This window comes from Antechinus flavipes, chromosome 4 (assembly GCF_016432865.1).
Source record: "Antechinus flavipes isolate AdamAnt ecotype Samford, QLD, Australia chromosome 4, AdamAnt_v2, whole genome shotgun sequence".
NCBI lineage: Eukaryota > Metazoa > Chordata > Mammalia > Dasyuromorphia > Dasyuridae > Antechinus > Antechinus flavipes.
In genome coordinates this window covers 385,122,114-385,137,491 of record NC_067401.1, presented here as the reverse complement: position 1 = coordinate 385,137,491, position 15,378 = coordinate 385,122,114, and the positions used below count along the sequence as shown (strand labels likewise).

At 42.9% G+C, this 15,378-nt stretch overlaps 1 protein-coding gene across 10 annotated transcripts in view; it reads left to right on the top strand.

Moving 5' to 3' along the window:
* Positions 1-15,378, top strand: part of ATP2B4 (ATPase plasma membrane Ca2+ transporting 4) — a 106,095-nt gene that overhangs the window by 44,135 nt on the left and 46,582 nt on the right. For 4 of the 10 annotated variants that reach the window (XM_051998587.1, XM_051998585.1, XM_051998588.1 and 1 more), the window contains exons 2-3: positions 2,661-2,737; positions 7,408-7,966. In XM_051998587.1, coding sequence (XP_051854547.1) covers positions 7,756-7,966 — 211 coding nt within the window. In that variant the 5' untranslated portion in view covers positions 2,661-2,737; positions 7,408-7,755. Of the gene's footprint in view, positions 1-2,660; positions 2,738-6,574; positions 6,673-7,407; positions 7,967-15,378 lie in introns of those variants that run through there. The other 6 variants (XM_051998589.1, XM_051998586.1, XM_051998594.1 and 3 more) reach the window with 3 other exon arrangements.

Sequence of the window (15,378 nt, the reverse complement as noted above, 5' to 3'; positions counted from 1 at the left end):
TTAAACCATGGCCATGGGGGTGAACTCATGCAGTTAAACCAACCAATCAATGAACTTTTATCAAAGGCCTGTTGTGTGCCAAGTACCCAATGTGGTGCTGGAGATAAAAAGATAGGGAAAAGCCTTTTTGGAGCACAGATCCCACTGGAACCTTCCCTTGCCTAGGAGCTCGTCATAGTAATCATGACTAAAGAAACCCAGGGAGACTAGACTCCTGAATCCCAATCCCTAGCATGGCATGTCTCTGCTGAAATTTGCTTCAAAAAATAATATTGGAACCAATCTGGCTGCTGAAAATCCCCTTTGTTCCCTGGTAGCCCAAACCTGCAAGAACCACAATGGCCCCAAGAAAGACAGTTTCTATAAAGCTATAGAGAAGGAGCACTTAATGTTTTTGTTGGAAGCTTCTGCTCTGTACTAAGTCTGGAAAGGTTGGGTTGTCCTTTGGAGAAGCACAGGGTCTTGGTAAGGTGGGAGCAATGGGTGGGCTCCAATGCCCCCCTGATGTTGCAGCTTACCCAGGGCACCAGAAGGGTCTCCCCTGCATCCCTAATCTCTCTACCTCCTAATATCTTCTAGAATGTTAGAGGGAACGGCTTCTCTGCCAGGATGATACAGACTGGGTAGGCTGTAGGTAGTCTGGAAGAAGAGAACAGATTGAGAAGTGTATTCAGGACCTCTGGGGGAGGGATAACCAATTATATTCTTTTTTGATCACCTTGGTATTAATAGGAAGATTAGGATGATGAGTCCTGGAGGTGTGGCCTGAGGGGAAAAAATGGATTTAATTTAGAAGACCTGAGTTGAAATCTTGGGCCTGTTGCTTCCTTCCAGTGTGGTCTTTGGAAAATCACTTTTTTAGTGCCCCAGGTCTCAGTTTTCCTTCTTCCATCTACACACACGCGCAAACATACACACACACTGAACTGGTGCATGCGATTATGACCTATTGTCATTGAAAGATCTAGACAAATAAGAAAAATACCACAACCTTGGGAAAAAGCAGATGTTTCAAAAAAACAAAATAAAGGAAGAATATATGGTTTGGGAAACTATAGGCAAGTAAGCTTGACTTAAGATTCCTGAAAAAAAAATTCTTCAGTGTATTAATAAAGAGATGGTTGGCAAACATTTAGAAAGGAAGTCATGCTGACAAAAAGATGGCCCTTGAGTTCAAGAAGCTCCCAGTCTTCCAGGGAAGACAATATATAGACAACCATCTACAAACAAGCTCTCTATAAGATAAATGGAAAAATATCAACAGAGGAAAGGTACTAGAATTAAGGGGCACTAGGAAAGGTTTCCTATAGAAAATGCAGTTTTAGCTGAGATTTGAAAGAAGTTCAGGAATCCAAAAGGCAGAAATGAGGCAAGAGAGCATTTGAGACATTGGGGTGAGTGAGTAACAATGCAAAGAATCAGAAAATGGAGTGTCTGCTTTGTTGCTGTTCACACGACTACAGGGTACAATGGAGGGGGCAGTAGGAGATGCTCTATATGATGTAAAAAAAGACTAAAAAAGGTTGGCACTTGGGGGAGGGGCATGCTGTGAATGGTTTGAATGCTAAATGGAAGATTTTATATTTGATCCTGCAGGTGATAGGGAGTCATCGAGTTTATTAAGAGAGGGGGTATTGGTAAGATTTGTACTTTAAGTTCACTTTGACAGATGAGAAGAGAATGGAACTGGAGTAGGGAAGAGATTTGAAGCAGGGAGACCAACCCTAGAGGCTTTTGAAATAGTCCAGTCATAAGGTGACTTACACTAGGGTGGTAACCATGTGGGAGGACAGAAGGAGGCAGCATATGGTAGAGATGCTATGAAGGTAAAAATCAATGGGCCTTGTCAATAGATGGAATGGGGCAGGGGTCCTCAAACTATGGCCTGTGGGCCACATGCAGCAGCTGAGGACGTTTATCCCCCTCACCCAGGGTCATGAAGTTTATAAGGCCCACAAAGCAAAGTTTTTGTTTTTGCTATAGTCCAGCCTTCTAACAGTCTGAGGGACAGTGAACTGGCCCCCTATTTAACAAGTTTGAAGACCCCTGGAATGGGGGAAAGAGGAGTTAGAGTGTGAAAAGGTGAGGGTGATACCCAGCTTTCTAGCGTGGGTCATTGGGACAATGGTGGTCTCCTCAACAATAATAGGGAAGTAAGGGGGATTGGAAGGTTTGGGAAGAAAGCTTTTGAATTCAGTTTTGGACATAATTTAAAATGTCTATGGGACATCCACTTTGAGATGACCAATAGGCAAATGGGGATGTGAGACTAGAAGTCAGCAGACAGGTTAGGATTGGATGGTGGATTTAAGAATCATTATTACAGACATGATCATTGGGTCCATGGGTTGGGAACATCTAGGACTTGGAATATAGTCTTCAGAACTAGGGGAAAAACCATCACCACTGGGTCTGGGAAGAACCGATTGTCCAGCATTGTAGTCAATTTTAACAACCCCTTTGTGGCTGAGCTCTTTACTTTCATTTTTAAATGTGATGCCTGCCCACAAAATGACCCCATGGCCTTCCCATTTACCTCCATGATTAGAAAGTAGCCTTGAAGAGTCATGGGCTACTTTGTACAAGCAGTCATAGGATTTTAGATCAGGAAGAGCCTACCCTTACTTTCCTCTCTCCTCTTCCCCCAACCTACCTTTCAGGAGAAATTTTACAAATTAAAGGAAAATGAACCCAGGAGATGAAGTGACAGAAATTATCTCTCCAGGATCACATACAGGTAGGAAAGAAGCAGAGCCAGGTTTCGAATTCTCCAACACCAAAGCCAAGCAGGCATAGGAACAGAAGCAATAATCCTTTCAGAGCTAAATGATACTTTAAGTCTGAGTAATTAAAAAGGGTCAGGGTGTGAAAGGAGGTATACCTGACTCTATAAGCTTCCTGTCCTCAGGAAAGTCTTTTTAGAAGTGTAAGAACATCTCGAAGAATGAACCTCTGGAAGCTCCCAGTAGCAGCTTAGGAAACGTGGCAGAGATGGTCTAGGTTGCAGTTGAATGTCAAGGGAGACTTTGTTCTCCATTTCCATGGGGTCTTCCAGTCTGATACTAGTGATGAGTGGCCCATTTGAGAATGAGTGAAATTAAAATATCCAATCACTCCTCAGCATTCTGTATAGGTTGTGGAGGAAGGGCCAGGGGCCTTCTGGTATAGGAAGAAACTACATTTTCTGGAAATGCAGAAAGAGCAAGGAGAAATTTGAACATAATTACCATCTTTAGAATACTTTAGGGGAACTGTGTATGTCCTTGAAGATCTCCACTAACTTGTTTTTTGTTGGGCCTTCCTTCCCAGCAAGCTATAGGAACTCGATCCTTATGGCCTCTTCTTTTCTCCCCTTCCTTCTCCCTGCCCAAACCAGATGGCTAAAGTACCTATGGATTACCATGAGTGACCACACTGTCAAGAGAGCAGGACTACATTATAGGCACAAATGAGACAAAGGAATAGGGAGGAGGGAAGTCCTAAAGATTACAGATGTCTGGCTTGGACTTAAAGTTACCCTTCCTGCCTTTTCTTCCATCCTCTTTAGTGTTTCACATGCTGACATCTCAATAGATATCCAATGAGCTTTTCAGGGATATGTCCAACTTGCCTCTAAAGAGGTCCAGGTTGAATGATGAGAACAATGAGTAAGGAAGCCTGCAGTTCCTATTGTCCTCCTGCTGCTGGGAGGCCAGAAATGGAATATTGCTGTTTATTATTCCAGGCAGGTTTGTCTGCAGTACTGCATCAGCCAGGAGTCCCAGCTCCCTGGGTCCTATTGCTCCCTTCCCTACATCCCTCAAATTCTAGTCTCTGATCTTAACCAACTTCAATAAACCTGTGGTAGGAAAACTGGGGTCTATGTGTGGGGAAGGAGAATGCCATCAAAAGGGGAGAAGTTTCCCTCATTCCAAGTGGATTTGGAATGTTAGAGAAAGAAATAGGGAAAAGGGTCAGGGAGGAGAACAGGTCTGTGCATTAAACTGAATGATTGTCTTTTTCTAGTCTGGGAGAATCCTTTCAATGAGGAAAAAGGTGATAGCCCCTCAAATAATGGAGGGATTCAGCTGATCCAGACCAAGATTCTAAACTACTGCTTAATGGTTTGTTTGCTTCAAATAGCAGTGGGGTCTAATAGTGAGAACATTGGAACTGGACTGCTGAGAACAGAATTCAAACCCTAACTTTTTTACTTATGAGACAACTTACTCTCTACTCTGTTCTCCAGTTTCCTCATCTGTAAGTTTTATTTAGCTTCTATTTAGCTTCAAGGCCCATGAAACTCAGTGGTCTTCGGTTGCCCCTTATTTCTGACATATGATAACAGGCCCAACAGTGGAAATTTGAGGAAGAGGAGTGTTATCCTAGAGGGAGCACAGCCTTTCTGACTTCCTCTATGCCCCTGGGTAAACTGCTTAATCTGAGGGAGACCCACTTTCCTATGTAAAATGAAGAGCTTTCTCTAAATGATCTCTGAAAACCTTTCTAATTTTAAATGATCCTAGGTAGTGTCACCAAAACATGGAGTGTTTTGTGTGTGTGTGTGTGTGTGTGTGTGTGTGTGTGTGTGTATCCATAGCACTTAGCTCACTGTTTTGTTTTTAAATTTTATTTGCTCAAAATTTTATTGAATTGAGCATCTTTGCTAAAAAGGAAAGGATGCTTCCTATTCCCAGGAAGAGTCTGCATTTTTTTAAAATAACTTTTTATTGACAGAACCCATGCCAGGGTAATTTTTTACAGCATTATCCCTTGCACTCGCTTCTGTTCCGATTTTTCCCCTCCCTCCCTCCACCCCCTCCCCCAGATGGCAAGCAGTCCTTTGCATGTTAAATAGGTTACAGTATAAGGAGTCTGCATTTTTAAAAGAGATTCCTAGATTCAATCTCTCAGATCTTTCGTACCTTTTCTATAAGCTAGGGATAATAGTATCTTCCCTTCTTCATAGGAATGTTGTATGTGAGCATAGATCCCTCATGCATTTATTAAGCCAAGATCCCCAGAGGGCTCTTCCAGAATCCAAGATCTGAAGCTGATGTAATCCTAGCACCTTGGGAGGTTCAAAAACCCGTGGTAGGAAAGGCACTACAGGGTAGTTAGAACAACTTAGATTGGAGTGGCTTCAATTCTAGATTAGATATTTGGTTAGCCCATGGGTTACCCCTCAGAACCTCAGTTTTCTTATCTGTAAAATGGGGATAACACACAACTTACATCTATAGCTTAAAGCTACCCTATCAAATGTGACTTTTGCTGAAGAAAATGATCCAGACTCCTTTACATAGACCCTAATTGTAATTAGGACTTAGAGAATTCAAGAAAAGAAAACAAGTTGGCTAGGAGAGGAGGGGGAAAAAAACCTTCTACCCCAGTAGTCTTGTGTAGATAGAATTCTCTCAAAAGGTGAAGGGTGTCTATTGTTGAGAGGTTGGGTTGCCTGCCTACCCCCAGTGGGGAGGAACTGGGCTGACTGAAAATAGTGAATATTCTTTGTCCCTAAGATTCTTGGAAGGCTCATTAGGGACTCTGCCATCTTGATTTCAATTAGCTTTCAGTTCCTATGACTCTTCTGAAGGTGTAATTTCCTCATTAGAGAATGGAATAAGCAAGACTTCCTTCCCCACTATCTTAACTCTAGTCAGCTGGAATCACTTAAATGGGGCAGAGATCCTTTTCTGCCAGAGACAAACAGCTTCATTCAATTTTGTTGTTGTTGTTGTTGTTGTTGTTTTTTCCCCGAGGCAACTGAGTTTAAGTGACTTGCCCAGGGTCACACAGCTAGGGAGTGTTAAGTGTCTGAGACCAGATTTGAACTCTGGTCCTCCTGACTTCAGAGCCAGTGCTCTTCATTCCCTTTTATGTGATTGATGTGTGGCAACATCTCCAGCAGAAAAACATGCCGCCCACCTTCAAGGGGGAGGCTGAAAAGGTTTGGCTTCCACCCCCCAGCCAACTTTTAGTTTATGTGTTGTGGGAGATCTGTTACTCTGACTCTCTCTAGGAAGAAAATTATTATCTATTATTATAATAGTTCATATTTATATAGGCCTCTCTAATTTACAGAGAGTACTTTCTTAAAAAGAAGGAAGGATACATCTTAATCTCCTTTTGCAGAGCAATTAGCTGTGGTCCAGAGATTAAATGATTTACCTTCAGACATGGACTGAGTAGGTGACAGCTAGAGCTTGTATCCAAAGGCTCCTGATTTCCAGTGCCCTCTTTCCCAAACACGCCGAGCCATTTCCTATTGTTCAATTATTGAGCTGATTTGTTGAGAACTCCCAGATGTGCTCATTCCAAAGCAGTTGAGATCCGCATCCCCCACCCCCTCCTGCCCCGTGCTGATGTTAGTTTGGCCCTTTGCACTTACATACACCTACCCTGCTAAACATTTTATCCCTATTGCCCAGAGTAACCCTCTCTCTGACTTGTAAAGATCTAAATTCACTCACTCTCTCCTTTTTGGAGAGGGAGAACCTTGGAGATTCTGCCATCACTCCTAAAAAAGACCCTGTATCTTTAACTGCCAGAACCTTCAACCCACCAACCAAAGGAAGGGAACTGAGACTAGATTCCAGAGTCCGGTGCTTAGCTCCTGATAAATCATAGCTGGGGGGATGATTTGGGCATCATCTGCTAGACTCCCTCATCCCTGTTGTGGGGGGCACACAGGTGAGTCTCCTAATCAAGGACTTCCACTTTTCCTAACCCCTCCAACCTCTAGAAAACAGATCCTCCAGTAGGATCTTTTGTTGTGTTGCCCCCCCAACAGGCAGGGAACATTCTGAGTTTTTGAAAAAAGGTGTCTCTGACCTCGTGGAGGTGATTTGTTGCTGCTGATGGTACTTTTTTTTTTTTTTCAAGACATTTAAAGAAATTAAGAGTTTCTTTAGTTCTTTTCCCCTTTTCCCCTTTTTCCTTTTGCTTTCAGAGAAGGGTAGGACCAGCCGGACTGTGTGTGTACACTTCTCTAAGTCCTTTCATGCCCATATGTGAGAGCCATAGAGGAAGCTTCCAACCTCCCCCTTCTCATCTCTCAGCAACCAGAGAAAGGGGTTGTTGGAATGTTCAGGGAATATTAGTGGTAAGGGAGAGCGGGAAAGGAAGCACGGGCCGGATCATTCCCATTCTTTTCCCCAAGTGTCTGAGAGCCACCGGGATCTGGACTCGGGAAAATCTGAGTTGAAATCTGGCCTTGAACCCTAGCAAGCCACTGTAAGCGCTCTGTGCCTCAGTTTCCTCAATTGTAGAATTGAAGAAATCGACCTCCCCGGTCGATTCAGACACTTAGTGGTGTCTGGTGCATTTCCCCCCAGGATGCAGGGTAGCTGGAGGGAACAGAAGCCCCTTCTGGTTCTGGCCTGGCCCAGAACCCCTACACTGACTGCTGTTTCTCTGTCTCTGCAGGTGCCTCCAGTCTTCAGGGAGCCTTCATCCTTGCCTCCATCTTGACCTCCTTCCCAGAATCTTCCCTACCCCCCCCAAGCTGGTCTCTGCTATTGCCAAGGATACCCCCCTGGTAACATGTCCCTCCTATTTGCCCTTGGCTCGCGGGAAGTTGAGTCAGCTGGCCCCAGGGACTAGGGATGCTAATCACCGGACACCAGCAGTGAGCACTCTCTCCCTCCCCCTTTTCTCGTGTGGCAGGACCCTCCCTTCCCCCCTCTCCCACCCTCAGCCAGAAAGGGGCCCAGGCCGGCCGCCCTCAGGAGAGAGACCTCACAGGCCTGAGCCAGGCCTGAGCCCAGCCTCGCCATGGCCGGCATCCTGTCTGGCAAACGCTCGAAGAAGAAGAACGTGCAGACTGCACCAATGACTGAGGAAATGGAGAAGTATTTTGGCTGTACCCTGTGGGAGATGAGGAAGCTTATGGAATGTCGTTCCCAGGAGGCTGTGCTTCACCTCCAACAAAAGTTCAGAGGGGTGATCCACCTCTGCAAGCTGCTGAAGACCTCTCCCGTGGAAGGTGAGCAGTCCCCCGCCCACAGCTGGCCCCTTCCCCAACTTAGGGGAGACGGCATTTGTAAAGGGCCCGGCATAGGGCCTGGCACACAGTAGGTGGTCTCCAAAGCAGGGCTCTTCCTGGTGCAGTCAAGCACTTAGCACAGCTCCTGGCACAGAGGGAGCACTCTCTGAATGGTAGCTATTATTATTAAGCACTTAGCACAGCTCCTGGCACAGAGGGAGCACTCTCTGAATGCTAACTATTATTATTAAGCACTTAGTACAGCTTCTGGCACAGAGGGAGCACTCTCTGAATGTTAACTATTATTACTAAGTACTTGGCTCAGTTCCTGGAACAGAGGGAGCACTCTTTGAATGTTAGCTATTATTATTAAGCACTTAGCACAGCTCCTGGCACAGAGGGAGCACTCTCTGAATGGTAGCTATTATTATTAAACACTTAGCACAGTTCCTGGCACAGAGGGAGCACTCTTTGAATGTTAGCTATTATTACTAAGTACTTGGCTCAGTTCCTGGAACAGAGGGAGCACTCTTTGAATGTTAGCTATTATTATTAAGCACTTAGCACAGCTCCTGGCACAGAGGGAGCACTCTTTGAATGTTAACTATTATTACTAAGTACTTGGCTCAGTTCCTGGAACAGAGGGAGCACTCTTTGAATGTTAGCTATTATTATTAAGCACTTAGCACAGCTCCTGGCACAGAGGGAGCACTCTCTGAATGTTAACTATTATTACTAAGTACTTGGCTCAGTTCCTGGAACAGAGGGAGCACTCTTTGAATGTTAGCTATTATTATTAAGCACTTAGCACAGCTCCTGGCACAGAGGGAGCACTCTCTGAATGGTAGCTATTATTATTATTAAACACTTAGCACAGCTTCTGGCACAGAGGGAGCACTCTCTGAATGGTAGCTATTATTATTAAACACTTAGCACAGTTTCTGGCACAGAGGGAGCACTCTTTGAATGTTAACTATTATTACTAAGTACTTGGCTCAGTTCCTGGAACAGAGGGAGCACTCTTTGAATGTTAGCTATTATTATTAAGCACTTAGCACAGCTCCTGGCACAGAGGGAGAACTCTCTGAATGTTAACTATTATTACTAAGTACTTGGCTCAGTTCCTGGAACAGAGGGAGCACTCTTTGAATGTTAGCTATTATTATTAAGCACTTAGCACAGCTCCTGGCACAGAGGGAGCACTCTCTGAATGTTAACTATTATTACTAAGTACTTGGCTCAGTTCCTGGAACAGAGGGAGCACTCTTTGAATGTTAGCTATTATTATTAAGCACTTAGCACAGCTCCTGGCACAGAGGGAGCACTCTCTGAATGGTAGCTATTATTATTAAACACTTAGCACAAGCTTCTGGACAGAGGGAGCACTCTTTGAATGTTAACTATTATTACTAAGTACTTGGCTCAGTTCCTGGAACAGAGGGAGCACTCTTTGAATGTTAGCTATTATTATTAAGCACTTAGCACAGCTCCTGGCACAGAGGGAGCACTCTTTGAATGTTAACTATTATTACTAAGTACTTGGCTCAGTTCCTGGAACAGAGGGAGCACTCTTTGAATGTTAGCTATTATTATTAAGCACTTAGCACAGCTCCTGGCACAGAGGGAGCACTCTCTGAATGTTAACTATTATTACTAAGTACTTGGCTCAGTTCCTGGAACAGAGGGAGCACTCTTTGAATGTTAGCTATTATTATTAAGCACTTAGCACAGCTCCTGGCACAGAGGGAGCACTCTCTGAATGGTAGCTATTATTATTAAACACTTAGCACAAGCTTCTGGACAGAGGGAGCACTCTCTGAATGGTAGCTATTATTATTAAACACTTAGCACAGTTCCTGGCACAGAGGGAGCACTCTTTGAATGTTAACTATTATTACTAAGTACTTGGCTCAGTTCCTGGAACAGAGGGAGCACTCTTTGAATGTTAGCTATTATTATTAAGCACTTAGCACAGCTCCTGGCACAGAGGGAGAACTCTCTGAATGTTAACTATTATTACTAAGTACTTGGCTCAGTTCCTGGAACAGAGGGAGCACTCTTTGAATGTTAGCTATTATTATTAAGCACTTAGCACAGCTCCTGGCACAGAGGGAGCACTCTCTGAATGTTAACTATTATTACTAAGTACTTGGCTCAGTTCCTGGAACAGAGGGAGCACTCTTTGAATGTTAGCTATTATTATTAAGCACTTAGCACAGCTCCTGGCACAGAGGGAGCACTCTCTGAATGGTAGCTATTATTATTAAACACTTAGCACAAGCTTCTGGACAGAGGGAGCACTCTCTGAATGGTAGCTATTATTATTAAACACTTAGCACAGTTCCTGGCACAGAGGGAGCACTCTTTGAATGTTAGCTATTATTACTAAGTACTTGGCTCAGCTCCTGGCACAGAGGGAGCACTCTCTGAATGGTAGCTATTATTATTAAACACTTAGCACAGTTTCTGGCACAGAGGGAGCACTCTTTGAATGTTAGCTATTATTACTAAGTACTTGGCTCAGCTCCTGGCACAGAGGGAGCACTCTTTGAATGTTAGCTATTATTATTAAGCACTTAGCACAGCTCCTGGCACAGAGGGAGCACTCTCTGAATGGTAGCTATTATTATTAAACACTTAACACAGCTCCTGGCACAGAGGGAGCACTCACTGAATGTTAGAAAATACTTAGCACAGCTCAGATACGGAGCACTCTCTGAATGGTAGCTATTATTATTAAACACTTAGCACAGCTCCTGGCACAGAGGGAGCACTCTTTGAATGATAGCTATTATTACTAAGTACTTGGCTCAGCTCCTGGCACAGAGGGAGCACTCTTTGAATGTTAGCTATTATTATTAAGCACTTAGCACAGCTCCTGGCACAGAGGGAGCACTCTTTGAATGTTAGCTATTATTACTAAGTACTTGGCTCAGCTCCTGGCACAGAGGGAGCACTCTTTGAATGTTAGCTATTATTATTAAGCACTTAGCACAGCTCAGATAGGGCGCACTTCCTGAATGTTACTTATTATTATGAAGCACTTAGTACGAAGCACTTAGTACAGTTCCTGCCACAGAGGGAGCACTCACTGAATGTTAGCTATTATTATTAAAATACTTAGCACAGCTCAGATACGGAGCACTCTCTGAATGTTAGTTATTATTATTAAGCACTTAGCGCAGCTGAGATAGGGAGCACTCTCCGAATGTTAGCTATTACTATTAAGCACTTAGTACAGTTCCTGGTACATAGGGAGCACTCTCTGAATGTTAGCTATTCTTATTAAACTCTTAGCACATTTCACATAGCTATTCTTATTATTAAGCACTTAGCACAGCTCCTGTCACATAGTAGGTGCTTAATAAATGCCATTCCTTTCCCTCCTCCTGTGTCTGTGCCCCTCCCAAATCAGTTCATAGAAGCTACTCAGGCACCTGTTGTGTGCTTGCAGGGCATAAGCCACAAAAGAACTTTACTCATGACAGAAACTTAGAACCCTTGCTGGGGAAAATAGAGGAGAGTCACAGAGTGGTTAACAAATAAGAAGTTCTTAGTAAATTACTGGATAAAGATAATTAGAGAATTGTTGTTGTTTGGTCATCTCAGTAATATCCAACTCTTTGTGACTTGGTTGAGGTTTTCTTGGCAAAGATACTGGAGGGGTTGGCCATTTCTTTCTCCAATTCATTTTATAAATGAGGAAACTGAGGCAGACAGACTTACGTGACTAGTCATGGGTCATCCAGATAGCAAGTGTCTGTAGTCAAATTTGAAATAAATTCTTCCTGACTCCAAGTGCAGGGCTCTATCTACTGTACTGCCTAGCTTCCCCTAAACTGAAGAAAAGCCTACCATATAATGTGTAATTGGGCCATTCTCTTCCTCCCAATCATTGAGAAGTTTTTCTTGATGACATCGATTGTGTTTCATCGTAGCATTTTTCTTCTCAAGGATAGATTTCAGTCCTTTCTTGCCTAAATCATCCCCATGCCCACTGAAGCTTGAGAACAGGAACTATTTGCCTTACAAGAGGTCTTCTGGGATTGAGACAAATACAAGGCAATTCTCCCATTGGAAGTCCTCTGCTGAGACTTAAGTAATATGGACTTAGAAGTCCAGGGGAAAGTGGAAATGAGTGAGGGGGGTGGTCAGGAAGCAAGGTCTTTACTCTCCCCTCCAAGAGCCTTGAGTCTCTCATTTTTGAGCCTTTTTGGAAGGCCATAACTTCCATGAGAAGAATTTTGGATCTCAGGCCATTGCTAGTGACTTCAGAGTCAGATCTCCTTGGAAGAAATCTGCTATCCTTAGATCTTATTTTCCTAAAGTTCTTATCCTGCCCTGACTGAGCTGTCCTAAATGCCCATTTTTTCTATAGGTTTACTGACTCCTTCCCTTGCACCCATCTACTTTCCCATACCTATATTTCTGCTGCCTGTCTGAGTGGCTAGAAGGAAGATGTCCAGCCTGGCAGGCATGGGAAAGGTGCCCTTGCTGTCTACCTTTCAAATCTTTTATTAGGCAGAGACTTAGTGGGTCTGTGGACCACCTTCACTTTTGACATTGTTCTTTGTCATCATCTTTGTCCAGCAGGTGGTGGTCATCATTATCTAGCAGAGATGCATTTTGGGGCACTATATCTACCTTCTCCCCTTCCTCAAACATCACCCTGACTCATTTACTTTCCTTAGCTTTTGTTGTTTTGAAAGCTGCAGAGTTTTGTTTCTGTTATTTCTGCCCCCCTCCCCAACTAAACTACCCTTGTTTTTTGTTGAGGAGATAAAGTTACTCTGTAAAACTCTCTAGGGTTTGAAATTCTGTTTGTGCTTTTGTTTTTCCTACACCACTTTTTTTTTTCTGAGGCAATTGGGCTTAAGTGACTTGCCCAGGGTCACATAGATAGGAAAGTTAAGTGTCTGAGATCACATTTGAACTCAGGTCCTCCTGATTTCAGAGCTGCTGCTCTATCCACAGCACCACCTAGCTACACTGTTAGCTACCTACCTACCTACACTGTTCTTGAACCCTTTGATCAGATTCTTCCATCACAAAGAAGGACCTGGAAATTTTGATAATTTCATTCAGCAAATGTTTGACTACCTATTCTTCCTAAGATAGTGTGGGGAAATACAAAGATTATAGACTCAGTTCTGGAAGGAAGTTTAAAGGTCATCTGATTCAACCCCCTCATTTTGTAGATGAAAAGACCAAATGATTTGCCTAAAGTTATCAAGATAGCAAATAGCAGAACCATTTTGGAAACGAGGTCCTCTGACTCCAAATCTGGGCTTCTTTCCTTTTCACCATGGTAGCCCTGGTTCTTCTTCACAAGGGGGAAAATCAGTGCCCATAAATTAATTATAAGATATCATGTTAATAAGCCACATTTCAATTTACAAATTACTTTTCAGAAATAAACCAAATGTCTTAAGGGGCCAAAGGAAAGGGGCAGACTGACTTTCTGCAGCTGAGGAAGTAGAAAAACCTTCCTAGAGAGTAGATGGTGTTTGAATTGGCCTTCAATAGTTGAAAGGATACCCAAATTGTTTTGGGGAAGCCATTAAGAGTCAGGAGGAAAGAAAGTCAAGAGATCAATTAGAAAACAGAAAATAGTCCAGTTTGGCTGATATATATGAGAATGGATCAGCTAGATTCTCCTGAGCTCCCAAGAGCACCAAGATACCCTGCCTCCAACTTTGTAGAGTCTTCCCCATTGCTTATATTGCCTGTTATCTGATTCCCAAAGAGCTCCTCTTCCAAAAGCCAGAATTCACTGGATATTAAACAATTAAGGCCCAAGTTATATTTGCTATCTCAATAACTTTAGGCAAATCATTTGATCTTTTCATCTACAAAATGAGGGGGTTGAATCAGATGACCTTTAAACTTCCTTCCAGAACTAAGTCTTTCATCTTGACTTTACCTTGACTTTCATTGGTGAAAGTTACCATTTCTACCAGGCAGTACCTCAGTGCAACAGAATATGGATAATATAGTGCTTCCACCTAAAATGAGCTCAGTCTGGCATATTACACTACTAATCTTCAGCCTATCCAGTTTTAGAAGAGTTCACCTTTCTTTGCTTCAATGGAGAGTCTACCATAAAGTTGATGTTTGAATTAGAAAGCCTGAGTAGCTTTAGTAAGATTATTCTCATTAATAAGAGTAGGAATGGGAATAGAAAAAAAGAGAGCAGGGACCTTTTCTCACTAGAGAAAAAAGAAAAGCAATGTTGTGCTAGTTTATTGGACAGACAGAATTGAGAATATCAATATTCATGAGCTCCAGTGAGATGAGGCTATTAAAAAAAACAAACCTGTCTCAATCACAAAAGATGGAACTGAGATATCTGATGGCTTAGCACAACTCGTCACCTCTGAGAGATCATTGTAGACTAATAAGAAGAGGAAAATCTACCTGGTGTTTGAAGTCTGCATTCTGGGACTTAGGACATGATAAAGTAAAAGAAATTAATCTTGAAGAGTCTTGAAAGATCTAAAGTTTCCCTCTCCCCTGCCACCTTTCCCTATAGCTCTGCTCTCCCCATGCTCTATTATCATGGATTGAGGAGAATTATTGTTCAAACCCCTCGAGGGCACAACTTGGCAGATGCATGATCTGCATTGTAGGAGAGTCCTGACAGAACCACAAAAATGTTATAGCACTCCAAGCAACTTCTATTAAAAGTCATAGACCATCAAAATTGAAAGAGACCTTGAAGATCATCTAGTTCAATTCATTTGTTTTACAAAGAAAAAAGTCTCTCCCCAAGGGGACTTGTCCAAAATAACATGAGTTCTAGTTCTCAGATACACCCCAAACCCCAAGGTTTTAGCTGCCAAAGTTCAATACTATAATGCTGGGACAGGGGCAGTGTCACAGATTATCCCCCAAGCCCATTTTAATTTTTTTATCAGTCAATAAACAGTTTTATTAAGTTTCTACTTTGAGCCAAGCATTGTGCTAAGTGCTGGGGATACAAAAAGAGACAGGGGCTCTGCATCAAGGGGCTCACAATCTAATGAAACAGTAAGCAAACAAATATATACAAAACAAGCCTTATACAGATGAAAAAGGAAATAATCAACAGAGGGAAGGCACTGGAACATTAGCAAGAGCTTCCTGTAAAAGATGGGATTTGGAATTGAAAAGCACAGACTTGCCTTCTGACTGCCCTTACCCTTCCCCACACTCACTTTAACTAAAAGTAAAGAGTAAAAGGAGCTAGATGGACTAAAAGGTATGTTGTATTTTTCCAAGACTTTTCGAAGCACCCCAAGGTTTCAGTTCGGTACTCTCCTAGTTCACCAATTACTCACTAAGGTCAAGGAGCAAAAAAAGTGCTTTTTTGAATTTTGACCCTTCTTCAGGTAGAAATAGTGACCAACCCTGGGATGCCTGGAGTGGAAAGT